Source organism: Bombus vancouverensis, chromosome 7, assembly GCF_051014615.1.
Source record: "Bombus vancouverensis nearcticus chromosome 7, iyBomVanc1_principal, whole genome shotgun sequence".
Lineage (NCBI taxonomy): Eukaryota > Metazoa > Arthropoda > Insecta > Hymenoptera > Apidae > Bombus > Bombus vancouverensis.
This window is the reverse complement of record NC_134917.1, coordinates 5,971,299-5,993,671: the sequence shown is the minus strand read 5'-3', so window position 1 is coordinate 5,993,671 and position 22,373 is coordinate 5,971,299. Positions and strand designations below refer to the sequence as shown.

The following is a 22,373-nucleotide window of genomic DNA, read 5'->3' as shown; positions in this document are numbered from 1 at the left end:
TTACACTGCCTACGCTATGGAACAGCTTCAATAAAACTAATGTAAAAGTATATGTTCAAGACAGTTCAATAATACTTACACGCCATATAATAAGAAAATTACTCCATACTCCAACTTTGCCCAACATATAATGAAAAAACCCATAAAAGAATAATAAATATAAAAATAATCATGAAGTATTCATTTCAACATTATTAGTATAAGGACTTTCAATATTGATATTATTCGTTATACCGTTTTACAATTTAAACTCTTCATACACAATAAATACTGTGATTAATACATTTTGCTATATACTTTTTACAAAATCGAAAATAATTCTCAAATGCATAAATATGGACACTTAACGCATTAGACGCAACAGAATTCCGTCGGTATGCAGGTAGTTAATAAATAATGCATCGTACATATATTTTTCGTATACAACGCGGCACATTGGCCATTCGCTTCGATAAATAATTTCAAGCACGACAACGATAAAGGCTCGATGCGTGTGCTAAGTACTTACACATTCCTCTCAAGGATGCAAAACAGAGTGGACATGGATCCTATAGGAGAATGACGATGAACTTTGCACGGATTAGTCAAGATTTGGATTGAATAGAAGGAAAGTGGCGACTTGTTGACACTATAAGCAAATTATTTTTTGACATGTTTACTTTAATTTTGTTAAATTTACTGACTCATGGTATTGTTCTCCCATTATATAAATATTCTTTTTTGTTAATTAACAATGATTTTCTTAATACATTGTGATTTATATATTAAGTTGTATAAAAACGATTTTTTTTTCTTGCAGTTCACATGATGCATTTATTATGGATATCATTGTTACCTTCAACTGCAGGAAAATGCCGCAGAGAAAAAGAAAAATGCCGAAAGAAAGCAGGTCGTATGCATTTGTGTCGTTGCATAGAGGTCAGCACAAGTTCATCGAATTATCTTGAGGTGAATGAACTATTGTGTGCTCGCGAGACAACCAATAATTGATGTCTTTTTTATCCAATTTACTGCCGGCTGCTAGACATAAAACTTAAGCTAAATTAAGTATTACGGTATGTATACAACATCAATTTTTTAACTCTTACTAATATTTCACAACATTTTACAAACTTATTTTATAACATTGCACATTCTCTGATTGTTCGAGAAAAGATAAGTAAATTTTTAATTAAGTAACAACTAATATGACTTTGCCTATTTATTTTATTAAACTTCATACGAGGTTTCGTATATTTCTGAGAAAAGCATTTTTTAAAGAATTTTTTAGCTCCCGATGTAACATAGACGAACTACAGTTTCGTTTCTCAGTATAGCAAAACGGAATTAATTAATGTCGGACAGAGGAGGTAGTGTTATGATCATTAACGAGAAACTTCTTTCTCGCACTGTCGATGGAGACCCTCAACGAATCACGAATCGAGTGTACCCTCGGAAAGTAGCTGGAATGTTATGCAAAGCAATTACACCGACTTAATTGTCCATGCGAGAATCATTAAGCAGACTCCACCGAGGGAGCGATGAACCGATTGATTTCCATCGATTAAAAATTCCATTTCCTTCGATTAAAAATTATGTAAATCTAACTTAGCAACAATTGCTCCAGTTATTTATTATAACAATTTCATTCAACGCGACCTTTTGCTGTGTTCAAACATAATATTAATTTCAACAGGACTTTATACATATCATTCATATAACATGAATTATGTTGTAGACTCACATGAAATGCAGTTTCGTTACTCTTCGGGACATAAGTTGGCAGCAGATGTAAATAACTGCTCAGAAAACCAGATGTTTATGAAAGGCGAGAAGGTATTGAAAACGAACCTTCTATGTGTTAAATCAAGGCTGTATGAGTTAAACATTATTATATATCGGTGTACATCAAGAGAGACGAGAAAGGGAACAGGAGATAATTTGAACAATTATAATTTATGGTAACCGAGACAAACTCCTGTCTTTTTTTCTTTCTTTCCACAACCGGATTACCGGAACTCATAAAATCAATTGGAGTAATTGCGCTCGTATGGATTCCCGCTGAGACATGATGGTCATTTCCCGTAGTTTCTGTGGACAATGATCGACAATATCGATAAAAAGTCGAAACAAAGCGTTGGAATCAGCCAGTGGCTATTTTTAAAATCTATTGATCACGAGAGAGATCATCTTTGCGAATGCAAAGCGTACATCATCTGCATTCGTATGATAAGAGAATGCGACGCTTATAACGAAGGTTTATCTTTAGATGGAGCGGCATAAACATACAATGGGCAATACCGAAACTAATGAGGAAATTAATTTAAATAAAGAGAGGCCCAATCGGCGCCATTCTTGCATAACGATCGATGCTGCTTTTCCGATACGTGCCACGAATGCTGTATATACTTCTGAAATTCTTCTCCGAGGTATGCTCAAATTTAAAATAGTCGAAATGTGATAGCTGTAGCGCAATTTCGTCAAAATTACAAGTTTGTAATCAAAATATTGATATTATTGTACTGAAGCTTTCAATGCACAATGAGATAAAATTTGTGAAAATTGGGAGGATATTTGTTATATATATAGGGATCTTTATCAATGTTGAGATTAGTTAAGGTCTAAACTTACAAGAATTTAGTGCTCAGTAGTAAATATTTGTATCTACAATTTTGACGTCAAAGAAAAAGGGTTTTTTAGAGTTATTAATATGGAAATGACGATAATGACCTTTGAACTTTTGGATATAGATGGAAGATTACTATACCTCCCTAAATTCAGAGTAAAGTTTTAGCTACAGCGTGACAAGTAGGGGCCAAGAGTTACGATTTCGCTTTGTGATAAATATAGGTATGTAATAGTTAGATTCACTGAGGACAAAATAATCAATTAATAATTTAGTTTCACCTATTTATTTTAGTAATACAGAAGTTATAAATAATTTAGAACAATTCACAATTACTATAAATTAAATTTTTCCAAATTAACCACTGGAAATAAAAGATATTAAATACATGATAGTATCTTTTAAATCTTTTAAATTTAAATTATCGGAGGAAAGATAAGAATCAGTACAATAAAATGTTAATTTCTTCCGTACGTATGTTATTGTATATATAATTCAAATATAAATACTATGTTTTAAATATTTCTTTAGTTATATTATAAAGTACTTGGTTAGTTTTCTGATGTAATCTATTCGAATTATCAATATTTAAATAAAATATATATTTCCTACCTTTTTTCGGAGAAGTATTCATATCGGAAACTCATGATCTTTTCCTAAATCTGATTAGAATCAGCGACGTAATATTGAAACTTCATCACATTGGAAAAGGGCCAACAAGAATATAATTAGATCATGAATTGATCATCCTTCTGATAAACAGTGAAATCTTAATTAGATTCTATGAAACGAGTTCCTATTAATATCTTTCATATCATTTTTTTCCTCCTTTTTAAAAAAAAATGACAATTGCATAAAATAAATTTTTATTTTGAGCAATTTTAAAAGAATTACTTTTATAACTAAATTCATATTTTAAATTATTCAACATTACTCTTAAACACTGTGATGTGTGTGTGTGTGTGTGCGCGCGCGCGCGCGTGCGTGCATGTGTGTGCGTTTATTTTTATATTTCTGTAAGGGTTGCTAGACTTGAAACCTTCAGAGTCTTTTCTTAGTAATGATACATGTTTCTTTTTACAGTGGTGTTTAATGACATTTATGACAAAAAGCAAATTTTTATGAGTTTATAAGTTTACAAAATGTTACTACTAATAGGTTATTAAGTTATTGATAACTTAAAAAAGAACAAATGATAATAATGACTTAACCAAGAATAAAGAACAAGGTAAGTAAGGTTAGACAAATATACCTAACCTCTGTAAGATTCTTGAGCTTCATCTGACAGTCAAATTCTATATAATTTATATTAAAAGTCTAACTTCTTTTTTAATGAAGTGCCAAATTTTCCTTTGATGTTTTGAAATTTATATTTATTCTATACACATTGGTTTTCAAATATTAATCATATATATTTTTATGTTTAAGGCAGAAGCAGTTTATGATAACATACAAAATAAACAAGAAAAATTTAAACATCAATTATGATGTGATACAAGATTTGGAAGTTATACATATATGAAGATACAAGTGATTCAATGTAATCATTTGTAGCAATAGAATGGAAGGAAAAACATATTTTATAATAGCTAAGAAAACAACACAGGTAAAGTTAAAAAGCTTATGCTTACTGCAAAGAAATTAAAGAATCTATATGTATATATACATACATAAAAAAACTGTAGTAAAAAATGGAAAATAAGCACACATTTTTATCACTTTTCAGATATTAACAGACACATTAATATACATATAAGAAGAATATAGAAATAAATATATAAAGATGATTATATAGCTCAAAAGAAGTCAGATTTAAAGTTAGGAAGAAAATCAACATATGATATGACATTTAAAGATGACTATTTCAATATTTGTGGTAAACATATTAGCACAAAGTAATAAACTTGGTATAAAAGAACAAGAAATAATATGTAGTAAGAATTTATACCAACAGATACATCAAAACATTTTTTACAGTTTAGATTTATGTAACAAAATTTGAGTGTATCTAATAATTATGATAAAATAATATTTGTATACATTGATTGTAAGAATAACGAAGACTATGTTAGAATAATAACTCACTAAAAGCTTTTAAGTTAAAAGTTTTTATCTTCTTCAAGATATTAAATATAAGATACGCCAAGTATATACACTCTCTCATATGAATATGAATATTTAAAAATGAATTAAGTTGTGTTAAATTAACTTCATTTGTAATTATTCAATACAATAAGAAATATGTAGTTTGTCTTCATAATTGTTCAGTAGAAGTATTTTTCTTAATATTTTTTTACATACTACAAATGAACTAAGGCCTCCATTGTAGAATTTTAGAAAACACTACATTTATGAAAAAAACTGAAAGATTTCTTTTAATTAAACTTTTTGTGATTTTAGTTTATATTACACCATTTAATTTTTTTTAAATAACTAACAAAAATGACAATCTACGTAGACAATAGTAACAGTAATATTCATACAAAAGTTTCTATCACACACGCATGCAACTAGAACTACACTGAAACGATGAGGCGGGAAGCGATTCTCAAGAGTCGATATATCGAATTAGTACCGCGCGCAATATTTGAATTTGAACTGATAAACGCAGAAAAATTGAACTACTGTTTATTAACAAAAGTGTATATTGTACATTTAATTATTTAGATTAATAAATTACTATTAGCAAAATTATATTAGAATTTGAAGTGTGTGAAAAGACAAAGAATAGAGAATAAAAAAGTAGCAATATATACAGTCGCTAAACCTTGATCTATAATCTGCACTTGACATTCGCATGGCCAAGTGTATAATAAACATTCTTGCATTAAACTGTAACCATCCGTTTAAATGAACGTGCCTAGATTTAACTACATGTTTTTCTACAGTATTGTCATATTTCTATTAATTTGAGATATCAACGTTGAAACAACATCTGCAATTTAAGAAAGTCAAGAACAGCACGTCTAAGTTTCCTAACGTGCGTCTGCGAAGTAAAAGGCACGATTTCACTATAAAATCAGTGCAACGGAATGCACTGTTACGTCACTTGATTCGCACTCAGAACACTCGATTTGTATACATCAATCGTAGATACCTGTAAACAATTAATCAATTACACAGTTATTATAAAAGAATAGAAGAAATCTTTGTAGAGAATTTTTCAAATATTTAATTTGTTTTATGAAATCCTACTTTATCATATTGTATTATTTGTATAATAAAAAAATATGTCAAATACATTCATAAAAATTTTAAAACTATGTAAAATAATATAAATTAATGACCGTCTAGCTACAATTACTTTTTTGCTATATATTAAAATCCTTATAAAAAATGTTTGTAAAATTGTAATTATGTTACAATATTACGTTAATGTTATTGTTCCATGAGATGATACAATCACTTTCGAAGAAATAAGAGAAAAAAGAAGAATCTCAACCAGTTTCTGATCTCAGTCATGTAGATAGTGTCGTTTGTCGAGTCTTTCGAAGACCTACTTGAAAAAAGCCAGTCGATCCTCCTTACCGGTCGATCAATTTACTCAGCTCTGAATGAACGCATGACGATCCCGTTATCGTTTCGTCCGAGTGGGTCACCGACACTTCGACAGGATTTTACTCGTGCTTCGAAGTGCACGTACCGAACCTGTGCCGTGAACAGACCGTTCTCATTGATACTTGGTGGGGTTCAACAGGACCGTCTCACTTTCTTGGAAAACAGTTTGAAGCACCTCTATGATCTTAGTCTTTTTCAAAAAATTCTATATAGAAAAAACAATAATTTGATCGTGTATTTAGATATCCTAAATTTCAGTTCCAAGTTCAAAATTAAAATTAAAATGTAATAGCACTGTATCGTTTCTCTTAGAAAAAGGTTATACTAATTTTTGAAATTACGATACATAGAAATTCAGCAGCAAAATATTTTTTTTTCTAAATTCAATCATTCGATCAATTTCGATCGATATATTCATCAAAGATCGATCGATCTTTAGTCAGTTTTAATCACAAGTATTTTAATGCACATAGAAAATCCCACAGATCAAGTGATTTATAAAATATTCATTGAGCTCACTACTTCAAACATGTTTAGTATCAGATTAGTATTATTATATCTATATATCTTAACTGCATATATAACATGATCCATTAAAATGTTTTTTACACTCGAGGAGGAAAAGAGGGGATCTTGAAAGTGGAGCCAAGATTCAGCCGTCCCTGGAAACCAGATGGGGTCTGAAAGTGCCCCGCGTGCTCGCCTTCGAAGAACATATCCATGCAGTATTAGTGTTCGCGTGAACGAGTAACTTGTCGTACCTTTTTATCTCTATTGAGAAGTATCACGTTTACCAGCGGATCCTAAGGTCGTTTTCGCGGACGTTGTCTACTTCGACCATCGCGAACGGCAGTAATTTTCGAAACGTCTCATTCTTGAATAAATCTTCGAGGAAAAGGGAACATCTCCAGGAAACTATTACAGACGATCGTTGTCGACTTTGCCAATTTCTGCGCGATAATTAAACTGGATCGACAACTATGAAAATCGCCACGACCTTGTTCTTCTTTGTAGTCGTCGGTACGTACAATTTGTCTTTTATCGCCAAACGCAGCTTCTAGGATTTATATGTATATTTTCTTTTTTGATTGTGTTTCATTAATAAACAGCGGATGCTTAGACATTTCCGGAAAATTTAAAAGTGCAATAATATATATAGTATACACATAATATACAAAAGTAAAATTTCCAAAAGCGTTTATTAGAATATTTCTATTCGTGATAAAATATGACTATAATATATTATATCTGGAATATTTGCTATAATGTATAGATTTTATTTCTTTAGCTATGATTATAAATATATAAAATATTGCATATGAAACATCTACAATTAAGTCATAAAAGTAGAGTATAACTACAGATAAAATACATTGGACCGTATTAGAATAGGTATTAGAATTTAGTAGATTCTTTTAGAATCTTTAATGTCATTCAATGAGAATGATGTTTTTTCTCGATAATACTTATGATTTAGTACAATGTTTCGTAACATTTAAAGTGAAGCACAAAATGTAATACTTAAAAGGAGGGTGAAAGTGTGGACGTAACATTTTTTTTTCACGGATTGAATAAAAGTAAAGGGTCGCGTTTAAACATACATATTTAAACTAGAGACTGCGTTTTTGAGAATACAGCTAACATACTTACGTATTCATGTGTAAATATTATACATGTATTCTTAAATTTATAAAATTATGTTCTCGTTGTGACACACGAATACCTAAGAGTTAGCCTTAAGCCTCGATCTAAAAGTTCCTGTCTAATAAGATGTATTATATCTTGTACAATTTCTTATCACAAACAGAATCTTATTCCGACTTACAAATCGAATATGCTTTGTGATATGAGGCTTACACAAAGATTATATCGAAATATTTAACAACCAGTTTCCAATACGAAGGTATTTGATAATGGAAAAATTAATTTAATTTTATCACATATTATTTTTTAGACTATTTTACAGGAAGATAGAATGTAATGATTGGAAACTGGTTTTCAAGGTATTTAATAATATTCTTCCTGGGTAACTCGCAGGTTTTTGGGCCTTTTTCCATTATTTACGCTTTGTATCAAAGCATTTTTATTCTGTGCTATCGAGCCTCGACCTATCTTGACTGACTGCACTGTTTATTCGATTCTACTACTTAAGTTTCTCTATCACTCGATCTTACTATTACCGGACTACCTTACTTGATCTTTAAATAATCATTTTTCATCGCAAATTACTAATCGACCTAGTAACGTTCTCCAGGGTGAACGCTGTATTCTTGTCATTTATAAAATATAGCGCAGAGATCTCTGTAAATACGATTCTTGCTATCAAAAAGTGTGGGAAGCGTTGCGTTCTTAACCGCACTATCTCTCTATCATGATTCCCCGTGGGCCAGGAGAAGCAATTTTCATTAATTTTACGGTTTTCTTCGCGATAACTTAAGCGTGAACAATGCGTGTTTTGCGTTACACCACAATGTTACAGTATTACGGATAAGATTCATTATAAAAGAATCGAATTTTATTTTCGCAACATATAATACACCATTTTATCCGTCTCTTTTGAAATTAAATATTGAGAAGTGAAAATTTTTTGAATATCAGAGAATTCCTTCTCTCGTTACATTTCATATTTTATGCAACAACGAAATAAAAGTTAATTATATAAGGTATCAAAATTATACATTTCTAAGTTGTACATAATTATGTAAATACGTTACGAAATGACATATGTTCATCGGATAAAAAATGATCCTGTTTGCAAATGACAGCAAGCGAAATTACGTAAATGAGAGGATCAAAATCAATCATTCTTTATCGTAACCAAATTAATTTCTTTGTAATTATCAATAGACTGTAGAATATATTCTGTAGAATGCATATGTAATATATAAAATTATATAGAACATATAAAATATACTTATAATGAATAAAATAAATCTCTGTTTAGATTTCATTTCTTTAATCATGTTCATAAAAAGATTTATCTGCATAAAAATTCAATCTAATCAGCAATATTTTTTCTATGTCGATTTATGTTCTCATAGAGCGTTACATTCGCTGAACATGGATATTCGTTGCTCGAATTTGCTTATCCACCGTGTTTGTATTGCCAAATTACCGAGTGTTTCTCGTAAAACGTCGGCTGTTCCAGGGAATGGTACATTAAATGACGTGTAACAGCGCATCGAATAGCCGCGTCTTGACGAGAACGGAATCATTGAACAGAAAAAGTAACAGTAAAGCGATCGTACGCATCGGCGCGAACTAGAAAGTGCATAAGCATTGGTTTCTATTGCTGAAAACATTGATACGGAGGAGAAATAGAACGAACTTGCGACGAAAGTAAGCAATTGCAACACGACAATTATAGACACGATCGTGAAAGGGGACTGAAATCGAACCATCGTGCACGTTAATCACATATTTTCGTCCAGTCGGACAATCCTCGGTGTAATACGCAAAGATATAATAGAGACATATAGGTCGTGGAAACTCTTACTCCTGTTACGATACGTTTTTCTATGGCAGCGTGTAATGTATTCGTCATTATCATGTCAATTCGAACGTAGTGCGTAACATATCGCGGTGATCTCGAGGGAACTTTCTCTGTGTATTTATCGAAATAACTTTCACATTACGATAGAGTGATAATTAGTAGAATGATAAAAATATAGTAGGTTATGTACATATCACTATACACGTGTGGACAATAGAAATGAGAAATTTGCATCTCGAAATTGTTAGATTTTTCGTAGAGAAAAAATATTCGTAATAAAGATTCCATAGTGATCCGTGCATAATTTAGGATTTAAAATGATAAACGATAGGCATGCAAAAAGTGAAAGTTTATAATAGAAATAAAAAATTAGTTTCTGTTAATTTGACATTTAAATTAGTTATCATTTGAAGGTTATGGGCTTCCAACGTTTGCCACTTTTACAGATTTAAAAGAAAAATAAGTGGTAAGAAGAAGAATATTTACGATAACTCTAAAAATACTTATTACTATTTCAACTACATTCATTCTATTGTAACTGTAGTTGTGACTATACTTTCATCTTTCTCAACCACAATCTAGTTGATACCGACGATATCTTTATCTTGCGATGGCCTAAAGTTATGATAAATTATTTCAGTATTAATAATTTCTCATTTTATTTCGCAATTTATATCTCATTAAAAGAATCGTTTCTCGTTTCTTTTGAAACTTGTATCGTTTACCATATCATTGACCATTCGAAACCGTTTAATGGTGACACAACTTTCAAAACAGATTCAAACACGGATTCTGTGGGTCCATAGACATCTGACTTCAATAATATTCTCACTAAATTTTCAATAGGTCTGTATTATTTGGGGAATCGGGTCAGCAACGGGTCTATGTGAACGTTTTATTTTTCGGTGGTCACTTTCTACATAGCTATGACTGCATATGGTATCGTCTTAACATCTCAACTAAGACGATCTTCCTATCTTTATGTATTTTCATATTCCTGTTATCACCTAAGAAACTTTAACATCGTCAGCAAAAGAAACGAAACTGATTTCAACAAGTATAAATATCTGTCCAAAAATGAAGAAATAGCACGTTTTACAGTTTCAACATTCGCACTTAATCTACTCATTCGTTAATAATCATTCGGATGCTGTGTGTGATTGCAAAAAGATACTAATTTGGTGTAGAAATAAGAAAAATTGAATTCTGTGTAACTTTCAATTCTAAAATTTCACAATTTCATTTTATGCCGGAACGCGAATATTATTAAGATTTTATAACAAAAGAAAATTGATTTACAAATTGGTGAACTATAAAGCGAAAGACGACTTTAGATGACTACCGCTCTCAAGGTAAAGGTAAAGGCTGCGTTCGTGGGAAAATGTTGCGCGGGTTTGCTCATCGACGGGTGTCGTTATTTCCTCTTAGGTTAATTAAGGAATGCTGCTAGGCAAAGAAAAGTGAATTTTACCAACACTTATAACAAAACACTTTTGTACAATTATATCGTTACACGACTAGGGTCGATCTTGAAATGAACAGTGAAAGTATCCTTGAAATTGTTACCTTTCAAAGTCATTGCTCTCGTTCTTAATAGCAATTAGAATGTGGGATTGACCTAGGTTTTCGAATAATATTCGTTTTTTTTTTTTTTCTAGAACAAAATGAAAATTGTTTTCAAATGAACAGGAATGAAATTTTAACGTGAAATTTATTACAAAATTAGTTATGGAAACATACATAGGTTTGAAGAAGTTGCGCAATTCGAAATGGGTGTCGTGATCATGTAAAATTTATAACCGTAAATTATTTCACTAGTTATACTATATTTTTATAATGGCAGGGTTTATGTTAGATATTTTGATTGACGTAGGTAAAATTATTTATTTATCGACTAAAGAAAGTTACTTCTATATTAGTAATCTTCTCGTTTATTTCGCACTTGGCGTTTTGACAAATTGATCGACGTGCACGCAATTCATTATTGCAGATAAGATTTTGAAGAAATCAGGATACGTCCAATTCAGTAAACAGAAACAAGACACGAGTGGCATGGTAACAAAGTTTCTACTGCATGATTATCTTAATTTTGTAGGTTTTGCGAGACGTTCTTAATGAGATTTAAACGCTTTTCGTATACGTAATGATGTTGACTTTAAATAATTGATGTTATTTGAATATTGTATCAATTTAGATGCTACACAGAAATTTTTCTATAATATACTATATGATTTTATCGTAGTACTAAATATTTTAAAGAAATCGAGAAAGGTAAACGAATATAGCATAATAAAAATATAACAGTATTGTTTCTAAAGGGAATCTGTGTCTTTTTAATGAGATAATTCGATCGATGATCAGATTTGAACTGTTGTTCCTTCTTCAAAATTTCACTATATACACGTAGTATAATTTCTATAAAGTGCTTATTTCGCCACACAATCTGACTATATGAATATTCTTCGCTAACCTTTTCTAATATGTAGACTGTTATGAGTCGTCATTTGCATTTTTATATAACATTAAATATATTCGTCAAATTTCGTCATTCCATCAGACCATGTCAAATTTTCTTATGGCCAATCTTTTCGGTTATTGTGAAACATTGTATGAAAGTAGAATATAAATACGACAACGTTGTTTCTGCATTAGTGGAATATCAAATAAAGACATTAGAGTATGGAAGATATAGGTGAAGGGCATAAGATAATAAATAATGTGCTCATGAAAATCACAAATATTGAGAAGCCGAATTTGTATTAGCTGAAAGTTACAATTTTATAATTAAAGTATTGAAATAATAAAGGGTATAAATACTAAAGATCTATATAAAAATATCTGTCAATTTTTATATTTACAAATTACAATTAATTCAAACAAATTATTTTATGAATTATTATTTGCAATAATTACCTTTTTGCTACAAAAATACTTTTTAATTTTTTTGGTACTTACATTCTTTATCATTTAATCTCTACAATTACTCCAATGAAACAATTGTATAAATATAATAAACGAGGAACTCGGTTATTAAATGGTGATCACACGGATCGTAAAATTGCTTCATGAAACTATTACACAGTGTCTCAACTTTTTCCGTTTTGTTTTAAAAGAGTGACAATATTCGGGCTCTTTAGATGCGAAACTAATTCTGAAGTATGAGGAATCGACCTGGTCAGCTGACGTGGTCGAAAGGTTGACTCGACTTATTAAGTGGGTCAGTAGGCTACGGCCCAATGGCACGCCTAAGATCCGGCAAATCTTCGAACACAAGTTCCGGAAGTACCTTTCACAAACTTCGGGACATTCCTTGGAAAGTTATACTATAATTTACAGAAATTCCAAAAGCTGTAATTAATTTTCCTTTATTTTACCTAAATATAATTTTAAATTCGTTCAACTAGGATTTTCTTTAAATATAAAGGAAAAAATATAATATTTATAGAAATATTTGTAGAAAGTAAAGAGATGTTATGAATTTTTAAATGGTTACACAGGGCCACAATTTGCATGTTCTGAAATGTACACGATCCGTGTTTGAACTTTCTTAGACGTCCGTATGCGTTTTTTTAGAAAACTCTAGAAAACCGCAAATATAGGAAGATCTCCTTTCTTTTCTAAGGGAATGTCATCAGTCTCAGCGATTGTATCATCTTGGTGGAGAAAATTACAGATTTGATTACAAAGTAGTGTAGACGTAACGTCCGGTAGATAGAATTTGTAACATTTAGTTACTGATTCTACTGAAATTGCATTCACGAAACTATAAAAGAAAATTATAATTATTTATCTATACATTAAAATAGTATAGTAACTACAAAGTTTACACCGAATGCAACTTATTTTATCTTAATTCTTCTGATAACAATATTTTAATCTCATTTTGGATTTTTTTCGTTTTACAAAACTATAAAACTCTACTAACATATTGTTTGATGAAAATCATCTATGACAGAGCACTGACATCACAAAAACTGAGACTGAACAGAAATGATCGTGTCAATTTCATTCGCTTCGAAATACGACTAAGATCGGTTGAACTTTCATTACACTCGATTACATGGTCATTTATGATGCTTGAACATTCACGGACGAGAATCAATAGCACAGATTAGGAATTATGAATCAACGGCACCCGTATCGACATTTATGAAAATCCTGCTTCGATCTTCTCATTGACGATTAGTCAGTCGAAATCGTTCTGGATTATATCCCTGTTAACTGATGCAGCTCTGACTAAGAAGAAAAGTATAAATTTCATGAAGGAAAAGACATCTATTTTGCAAATCCGGTTTAAAAGCGTAAACTTTCTCTGAGAACTCCCTTATCGTTTCTAAAACCAAATGAGTCACAACTTAAATTTCTTTTTAGGATTTAATTTACGGCTCTTTCTATTAAAATGTTTGCGTTGTATACGAGATGTTTCAGATTTCTTCGATCTGTAGATATAAATGAGAAAGATATATTATACAAATATAGATCGTTTGAAGTTTTAACAAAAATAGAAAATATGAAAAAGCGTAAAAAGGACAAAGTAGCATAATACAGCTATTATCATTTCTAGAAGCAACTCAGTTTAAGGTATACATTATGATAAAAATAAATAAGTTAATTGATATTAATTACGATGGAATCAGAAGCTGATCAGTTGGGTCGAAACGGGGATCCATAGTGTTCTTTTCTACCGGTTTGGTTGCAGGATGCACGTGGCGGGAGACTCTAGGGACGTGCGTGTTTCAATCGGACTTTGGTTTCGTGCTTAACTGTGCCTTTCGGAAGTCCGGAATTTTTCGGGTACGAAATCTTGGAGGTGTCAAAGGTTACGTCGGCCTGGGTGAGTCGTAATAAGCGGTCGAAACAATTTTCATAAAAGAATTTCCAAGAATCCTCATGCGCGATCTCTTCCTTAATCAATTATAAATATACTGTAAATACCTTATATATTACTAGTTATAATTTCAATGCGATAACTACAATAATACGTAATATATCACATGACGATTACAATTTTTCCGGATTGATGGAGGAGGATAATCTATGAGTGCAAATCTAAGCAAATATTGGATACGGACTGAAACATGAATCTAGTAATGAATTTTACATACATCTTAAAATGAGAGTTTGATAATATTTAGTAATCACTAATAATATTATCATATTATAATAACTCTCACAATAAACTATTTTATAACTATTTTAATAAACATTTTATTCTGAGTTCAATATTTGCGATATTTTTTAGGACTTTAATAAAGTGCTTAGTAAAGCATTATATAACATTTGTTTCTTATATTACCTCATAGCCTCTTTTCTCTGCAGTTTATCCGGAAAAATTAGAAACACCCTGTATTTAACATGCTCCCTTGTATATTATTATATCGTTGGAATAGCGTGTATAAAAGAGAAAGTGTTACTATTTTGTCGCTTCGTTTTCTTGCTTTTCATTGCTTTTTTCACCATAGGACGAATGCTTGAAATAGTGTAAAGTATAGTTTAATGATTTTTTTTCAGTGAATAACATACTTCAACGACTATTTCACTATTTCACTTTCATTTATGTCCATTGTTTAATTTTTTTTTACTGTGATCGATCAGTGTAATATGTTATTATACTTTCTTAAATGATTTGTTAATAACATACTTTCTATTACTGTCTATTCGGAGGCCTGATTCTATGAAATATATATAGAAATAACAGGCCATTGGAAAAAATTGAACGATTTATGTGATATTCTGTGTTGTATTCATTATGCAAGTAATAATACTTACATCACGCGACCCATTTTCTGTGAGAATAAGTGTAAGTGGTTTTGTAGAGTTTATGGCATCCTCAGTTTTGTGTCATTGTATCCATAACTGTAAATCTCAATTTAAGCGCAGTAAAGGATCCCCATTGAACTTTGAGAATTTAGTTTTATAAACACTAACTCTTATAAAGACTAATCTCAGCATTCTTTTGTAATCTCTAACTTAATCTTATGAATAAAATAAATATTAAAATATAATTAAATTGACTAAAATTTTAGAAAAATGTTAAAAAATGTCGAAAAGTGCAGTGCAATCAAATAATTCTTATTCGCATTGTCCCATCGAAAAAAGTCTATTTCGTTCGCCACGAAACGATGCAGAAAGTGAATTACCACAAGATTATAGTTAATCGAGCAGAACGTGCGTGAAATGACCAGTGACTTTCAGAACAAGAAGAATGTCTCCTCATAACCTACTTCTCTAATGCTTTGGTATATATGAGTACATAGTAGTTGCTTGGAGAAAAAAGTTATAATACATATTACATTATTCATCGCCTTGACTCGGCCCAGATGTCAGCAATATCTCGTAAAGGATGACACCTGCAATGAAAACGTAATTTGCATTTGAACCGACCGGACCAAGGGATCAAAGAAATCGTCGTAAGAGCGCACGGTTGTTTGCACATTTATAGAACAAAGCAAAAAACCACGTTGGATCTTGCGCAACATGTGGTTGCTTAACTTTCTATAGCTTGTCTTTTCTGGGTATTATCTAATTTTTCATCCATTCAGAATGGCGGTTCTTATCACTTCTACAATTAGGAATAACAATTTTTCTTTAGTAGTAATTTAGTAACAAAAATTTTTTTGATAAGAAATTGTTTCCCAAGTATTAATTAGGTAAATACGTATTAGAATTCGTGAAAATCGAGCGAAAAATTTTCGGAATTGAATAGTTTGGGATTACTAAATACATCAAGAGTAAAAATTAAATGCATTCTTTAGACTAACATGACAATATATGACTTAATTATCGACAAATGTGGATCCTTTCAGTGGTGGGACCTCTTACATTTCATGTAACGATGAAGTCAATCGATTAGTTGGAATAATATCAATAATTTTTTAATTCAGATAATGGTTTATTTCTTTACACAAGTGTTTTTGTACCTAATAATTGGTTTAATTACAATTAATATTATTCTTAACTTCAGGATTTTCTGTGGGTGACGAGCTAGGATTTAGTCAGTCCTTGTCCAATGTGGAGGCTGCCAAAAGAAGAAGCGTGCAGACTAGTAGAGTTGGTTCATCGTCCCATACTAATTTGGTAAGAATTTCAGAAACATTAGAAATAAGATGTATACATTTATTTTTCTACACGTATTCATGTAGATTGTTATCGTAATTACTTTGAAGATTCTGTAATGAATTGATTTCTATTACATTATAGATGTACAGACACGATTCTTCGTTTAAACTAGTCCAAGGAAAGTTTAAGATGAATCGGGACAAGTATAAAAACTGGATACATTCCATCGTGATTCCTGCAGTGCTATGATATTTACGATAGTGCTAGTTGCATGCATTTCGGTTGAATTTATATAATAGGATGCCTTATAGTGTTTCTGTTGCGTAATCGTGAACTACATCTAACTGTAGATTTTTCATCTGATTTATACGTGGGAGTAAATAACTTTTTTGTCTGAATATTTAAAGAGGATTAAAGATTTCTGAATCTTTGTGAGAAAGGAATTCTGAAGATTTTTTTTCCTTTCTTAAAGGCACTCTTTAAATTAAATGTTTTAAGTTGTTTTTGCATTTTTAGTTTCATTATAATTGTTATGAAAACTTCTGTTTTGTGCTTTCCTTTATCTATATTTATCGCATTCTGAGACGCCAAATGGGTGTATTTCTTATTATTCCAGCGAAATCTCGATCGAACCCAAGCATACGCGATTGACCTTGTCATAATTAGTGCATGAACGAGTATAAAATTCTTCACACGACGTAGTGCAAGGTTTCCATTCTCATAGAAGTACACATGGAGCGTACATTGAATCCCCTATAAAATCTGAAAGAAAAAGATAAATGAAGTAGAACAAGGTTGAAGAATTCCTTTTATACGTATGTTAAAGTTAATGAAAGGAGAGGTTAATCGGAGTGCAAGTGTAACTTAATATTCGTCTGACTCTTAATGATTCCACTTAAATTGTGAAATCAGTGACTTTTTACACGTACATGACTTATTTTTCTTTGACAAATGTATATTTCTTCTATTCAGAATCCTGAAAAAGATGGTTCAAATATAAAAAAGTTTCATTTTGTAAATTACATAAATTGTGTAAAATGACATATTCATTTTTCATTTCATAAAATTAGATAGGATTTTCTAAAATATTAATCACAGGGATCTCTATCTTACATATATGTATTTAAGTAGAGACGTATCACATATTTACAAATTAACTCGTGTAATTTTGAGTTACTAAATTTTGAATTTTTAATTCTTTAATACAAGTATCTGTATACACACATTTTTTAAATACATTAAACGATTAAACATTAAACATCTTAAATGCTAATGGATAATAATTCATTGAAGGCTACCAATCGAGATGAAACTAGACAACACACTCAGAACACTCGACAAGTGGTGCCTCCCTTCAAACCATTACCAGCTGGAGCAACGCGGCCGATAGCTCAGCAACCAGAACGTCAAAAATTGGTCGTACAACAGAATTCTACAGTCCTTCGAACCGTGCCAGCTCCTTCCTTATCAACAACACAGCAGGACTTATTGAGGCAGCAGCAACTAATGCAACAAGAAGTAAAACAGAAGCAACAATTGAAATTGCAGCAAGAAGCTTTCGCATTGCAAGTACTAAAGCAACAAAGGTTACAACAACAGGAAGCTATGAGACAGCAACAATTGCAGAAGCTTCAACAGCAGCAGAAACAGCAACAAATTGCTGCGCAACAACAAATGCTGACACAGCAACATAAAAGGCACCAACAAATGGTACCGATACAAGTAAAGAGAGATCAGGTAATATTAACTAATTCCTTTCTTTCTTTTTACATTTAACAATTTTTATCCTTTAACCCAGAGGAGGTAACGGGTCTGAACATTTTATCATAAATAAGAGTATATCTGTCTTTTTTCCAATGAATTCGGAATTTAATAACGTTGTAACATTTATTCTGCAGACACCACAGATGCTCGCAGTTGCAGCTGCAATGCCAGGAAAATTACCTAACATTGTAGCTGCAATTCCACCAGCTGATAGCATCGTGGAACCAGGACTTTCGTTAAAATCAGCGTCTTCAAGTGACGGGTTACCACCTTTTATTTCGATGCCACAGTCATCTTCACAGTTGACCGATCGAATTAGCAATAGTCCTACTATTTTGCACGATTCTGATAACGAGGTGTCGAAAGATGATTTCAATCAGGTAATTACTTTGATTATTAATGATAACAAATTAGAATCATTTAATCTTAGATAAAAATTATTTATTTTAAAACGAAATTAACGCTTCGCTCTTTATATAGATTTAATAATACTTACTAGCTCCTAAATAATGTTATAAAGTAATTTCGATTTGAAAGACTGATGTGATAAAAAATATTAAATTCAATTTTTAGCTTCCTCTACCTGGAGATGAGGCTGCGTCTTCAGTCAACGAGATGACTTTACTTTCCCTTCAAGCAGCTGAATCCAGTCAGTCACAACAACAAAACGAGAAACGACAATCGTTGCCGTCGTCATTGCCATCTTTAGCGCCTATTCAAGGAATGGAAACGTCGTTGAAAGCTCTGGCAGAAGCTAGCAATATTACTTTAGAAGCTCTAGAAGCTGCTATTCTTCTCAGGCAACAGCAACTTCTACAAAAACAGCAAGGGCCAACCAGTACAAGCACGACGACGACTACAACTATGTCTCCGCATAAAAAGTACGATTAAAGCTGTCGTTATTTTCTATTATATATTTCAGTTTATACATTTTTATTATCTATTCGAATATCTTAACATCTTGCAAAATCTTGAATCTTGTAGTTTTTAAATATCACGAATTAAAAAAGTTCGTAGTCTTCTTTAAATTATTTTTCAATTATCAATCTTTTTAGTAAATATAATCCTGGTGCCACCAAAGTAATGAACGCTCCTCGTGAATATTATCCAATGGGTTATGACAAGAACTTCGATGACAATTTTGCCAGTCGTGTAGATCTTCCGGACACAAGCTTTTATTGTGGTGACCAAAAACATTTTCCAGGACTTTATGCTGACGAAGATCTTGGGTGCATGGTAAAATATTTCTTCCTCATATATTCAAAATAATTTATGCTATATTACGATTTAAAATATTAATATTCTATGAACAACTCTAGGTATTTCACGTTTGTGCATTAACGGATGATGGCTTGATTATGAAGAGTTTCCTCTGTCCCGAATCAACTTTATTCGATCAATCTATCCTCAAATGCAATTGGTGGTTCTACGTGGATTGCAAAACTTCGAAAAGTTTATATGACAGCAACATTCCAATTAGCAAGAGTTATCAGTTAATGAAAGCACTAGCGTTTTTCTCAGCGTACAAAAACCATGACAATAGTACAACATCTGCTCAAGAAAACTCAGAAAGCTCAGAATAACTCTAAATCTTGTTACAAAGGAACTGAATCTTTATTTTTAGTTAGTTTACTAGTTGGGCATCCCCTGTGAGTTTAATTCGTTCCACGATTGCCAATTTATGTTCCTTTAATCCATTAAGCTTTGGATAATGAAAGTTAGCTTCTTTATACATTTTAATATCGAGCTACTTTCTTAATTAGTTTGTGGTATGTTAAGTATTTTAAATTAGTGTATAATATTTAGATTCTTTGTTGAGGTGTGATCTTAATGGATTAAACTGAACTTCTTTGTGGAAAGGTGAATTTTATAAGACAATGGATATTTTTGTGTCACGGTATAACTATTTTTCTCGTTAATCACTGCCGTCACAATCCCAAACGATAAGTGTGTGTATATATAATTTATTATATTAGTGGAGTGTAATAGGAATAGTAAATAATTTGTTTTAATCGTAATGTTGTAAATAGTTCTACGTTGGTATTTTCGTTGATGTGGTTTGTTTAATAATAATCCTATTCTTGTTGACGTGGCTGTCCCCATTCTATATCATGAAATTCTTGTCAAAAATATGTAATCAAAAAATATAAGAAATATTAAAAGATCGGTTGAAATAAAACAGACATAAAGAAAACGTAGAAAGCATAAACTTTATTGTGGCAAATGAGAATTATGAAAAATAATACAAATTAAATGCCAATATTAAGTTATTGCAATTTACACGGTCAGTCTATAATTTCTCGTTGACGATTTTAATTTTCATCGCCGTTCAAAATTCGATTAAATTTTCAAAATATTAAATAGAAACCTCGAATAATCTCTATACTATCAGACCATTTTCACAGAGATAGAATAATTATAAATAATAATATATATTCATTAATACCATCGTCTCTATAAAATAAAAATTAAAGCTATGTGATTCGATAAATAATTCACTTTTTAACATTATAAAACGTTAGTGAAAATGTTATAATTTATTATTCGTTACAAAAGCTTAATACGTCAATATGTTTATGAACTTTATAAATTCTCTAAAGGAACAATTTTTGTATGTTTTCTTTAGAGGGACGAATACCTATTATTTCTACATCTAAAAATTGACATTAAAAATTCCATCAGGCAGTGCAAGGATCAGTAAATCTATAGCAACACATATAATATCATAAGGCTACCTTCGATGATTCGATTTCTGAACGTAATCATTCATCGAAGTGTTAAATTTGCATTAAAAATACATTTGGTTAGTGGTGAAAAAATCTCATTCGAATTCTTGCTTCTTGGAACACGATTGACAGCACAATTGGTGATAAAACTGGTAAGTGCAGAGTCGTGCTTGCGCCACTAAGTTGCAATTTGTTGTACTGTCCTTGCAAAGTGGGTTTTCCTCGAGAACTAAAAGTACGTAAAATAATAAAAAATTTCTAATACAACTTATCATACTTGAAGCGTAATAATCATATGTTTGACAATTGTAATAAGATATAAAATACCATTTGAGATTTCTGGATCGTTTTGAACTTGCAGGACTGTATGTTGATTTTCAGATCTGTGAACGTCGTCCTTACAAGGATAATCGTTGCAGGTTCGTCGAGATATAGGACGATCCTTTTCTTTACAATGAAGCTCGTGATGCTCAGGTGGTTGACCTTCTCTGTTCAAACACCTTACTTCTCTCTTTTGAATGCCTTTTCCGCACGATCGAGAACACTAAAATGAGTGGAAAATAAATTTACATAGCAATTACCAGACTGTGAATTTTATAACTCGGAATATGTTTTGTATACGTATATTTTCTTAAAACCATGAGGAAGAAAATTTGATTGGAATATAAATACATGGTTGAAAACTGAGTGACAATTTTAGAAGGTTTCATATTTGAATTTGATGTTAGGTTAAAGAATTTTTTTTAGTTATACATAAGTGACTTTAAATTACTTCTGTCCAATCTGATATAAACCACGAGGATGTACAAGGTGGACCGCTGCAGGATCTTCTCGTTTCCGGTTTGTTTGCGGGACAGTTCATGTCCAGAACAATGCGGAGCGACCCACGAAGTATCGTTATGCACACCACTTCTCTAACTTGTTCGCCTGAATCACATTCTGTAGAACACTATTGGAAGAGGAATATTTATACAGTCTACAAAATTTCCATTCTTGGATTTGAATTCAGAATTAGTATTTACAATTTGATATTTGTAATAGAGAGATTCAAATAAATTCTATTCTCCAAAAAATAAAAATTGTATATAGTTGGAGCTTTTGTAACAAAATTGGAGTAACCTACTTAACTTAATGTTAATGTATTATTCTCTTTATCTATGTTATTTGA

The 22,373-nt window shown here is 31.2% G+C and overlaps 2 protein-coding genes and 1 long non-coding RNA gene across 6 annotated transcripts in view; 2 read left to right on the top strand and 1 right to left on the bottom strand.

Moving 5' to 3' along the window:
* The first annotated feature begins 3,637 nt into the window (after nucleotides 1-3,637).
* LOC117164244 (uncharacterized) lies at nucleotides 3,638-4,754 on the top strand. The gene is made up of 3 exons (XR_004465612.2): nucleotides 3,638-3,833; nucleotides 4,034-4,211; nucleotides 4,332-4,754. It is a non-coding gene; the product is annotated as an uncharacterized LOC117164244 (long non-coding RNA).
* A 2,095-nt stretch (nucleotides 4,755-6,849) lies between these two features.
* Nucleotides 6,850-20,567, top strand: mtg (mind the gap). 2 transcript variants are annotated; one of them, XM_033347160.2, is made up of 8 exons: nucleotides 6,850-7,183; nucleotides 14,356-14,490; nucleotides 16,621-16,733; nucleotides 18,009-18,452; nucleotides 18,614-18,859; nucleotides 19,053-19,360; nucleotides 19,535-19,715; nucleotides 19,799-20,567. In XM_033347160.2, exons 1-8 carry the CDS (start codon nucleotides 7,144-7,146, stop codon nucleotides 20,060-20,062), a joined length of 1,731 nt encoding a protein of 576 aa, XP_033203051.1. In that variant the 5' UTR covers nucleotides 6,850-7,143; the 3' UTR covers nucleotides 20,063-20,567. The 2 variants fall into 2 exon arrangements, with proteins under 2 accessions (XP_033203051.1, XP_076475899.1); XM_076619784.1 differs by lacking the exon at nucleotides 14,356-14,490.
* Nucleotides 20,568-20,668: 101 nt separating this feature from the next.
* LOC117164230 (thrombospondin type-1 domain-containing protein 4) overlaps nucleotides 20,669-22,373 on the bottom strand; it is a 29,966-nt gene continuing 28,261 nt past the window's right edge. For all 3 annotated transcript variants that reach the window (XM_033347158.2, XM_076619783.1, XM_076619782.1), the window contains 3 exons: nucleotides 21,978-22,154; nucleotides 21,533-21,749; nucleotides 20,669-21,434 (listed from right to left, as the gene is read on the bottom strand). In XM_033347158.2, coding sequence (XP_033203049.2) covers nucleotides 21,301-21,434; nucleotides 21,533-21,749; nucleotides 21,978-22,154 — 528 coding nt within the window. In that variant the 3' untranslated portion in view covers nucleotides 20,669-21,300. The remainder of the gene's footprint in view (nucleotides 21,435-21,532; nucleotides 21,750-21,977; nucleotides 22,155-22,373) is intronic.

Coding starts and splice junctions, on each gene's coding strand:
- mtg (XM_033347160.2), top strand. CDS start 7,144: ATGAAAATCGCCACGACCTTGTTCTTCTTTGTAGTCGTCG. Junction 19,361..19,534: donor ACTATGTCTCCGCATAAAAA/GTACGATTAAAG, acceptor CAATCTTTTTAG/TAAATATAATCCTGGTGCCA. Junction 19,716..19,798: donor ACGAAGATCTTGGGTGCATG/GTAAAATATTTC, acceptor GAACAACTCTAG/GTATTTCACGTTTGTGCATT.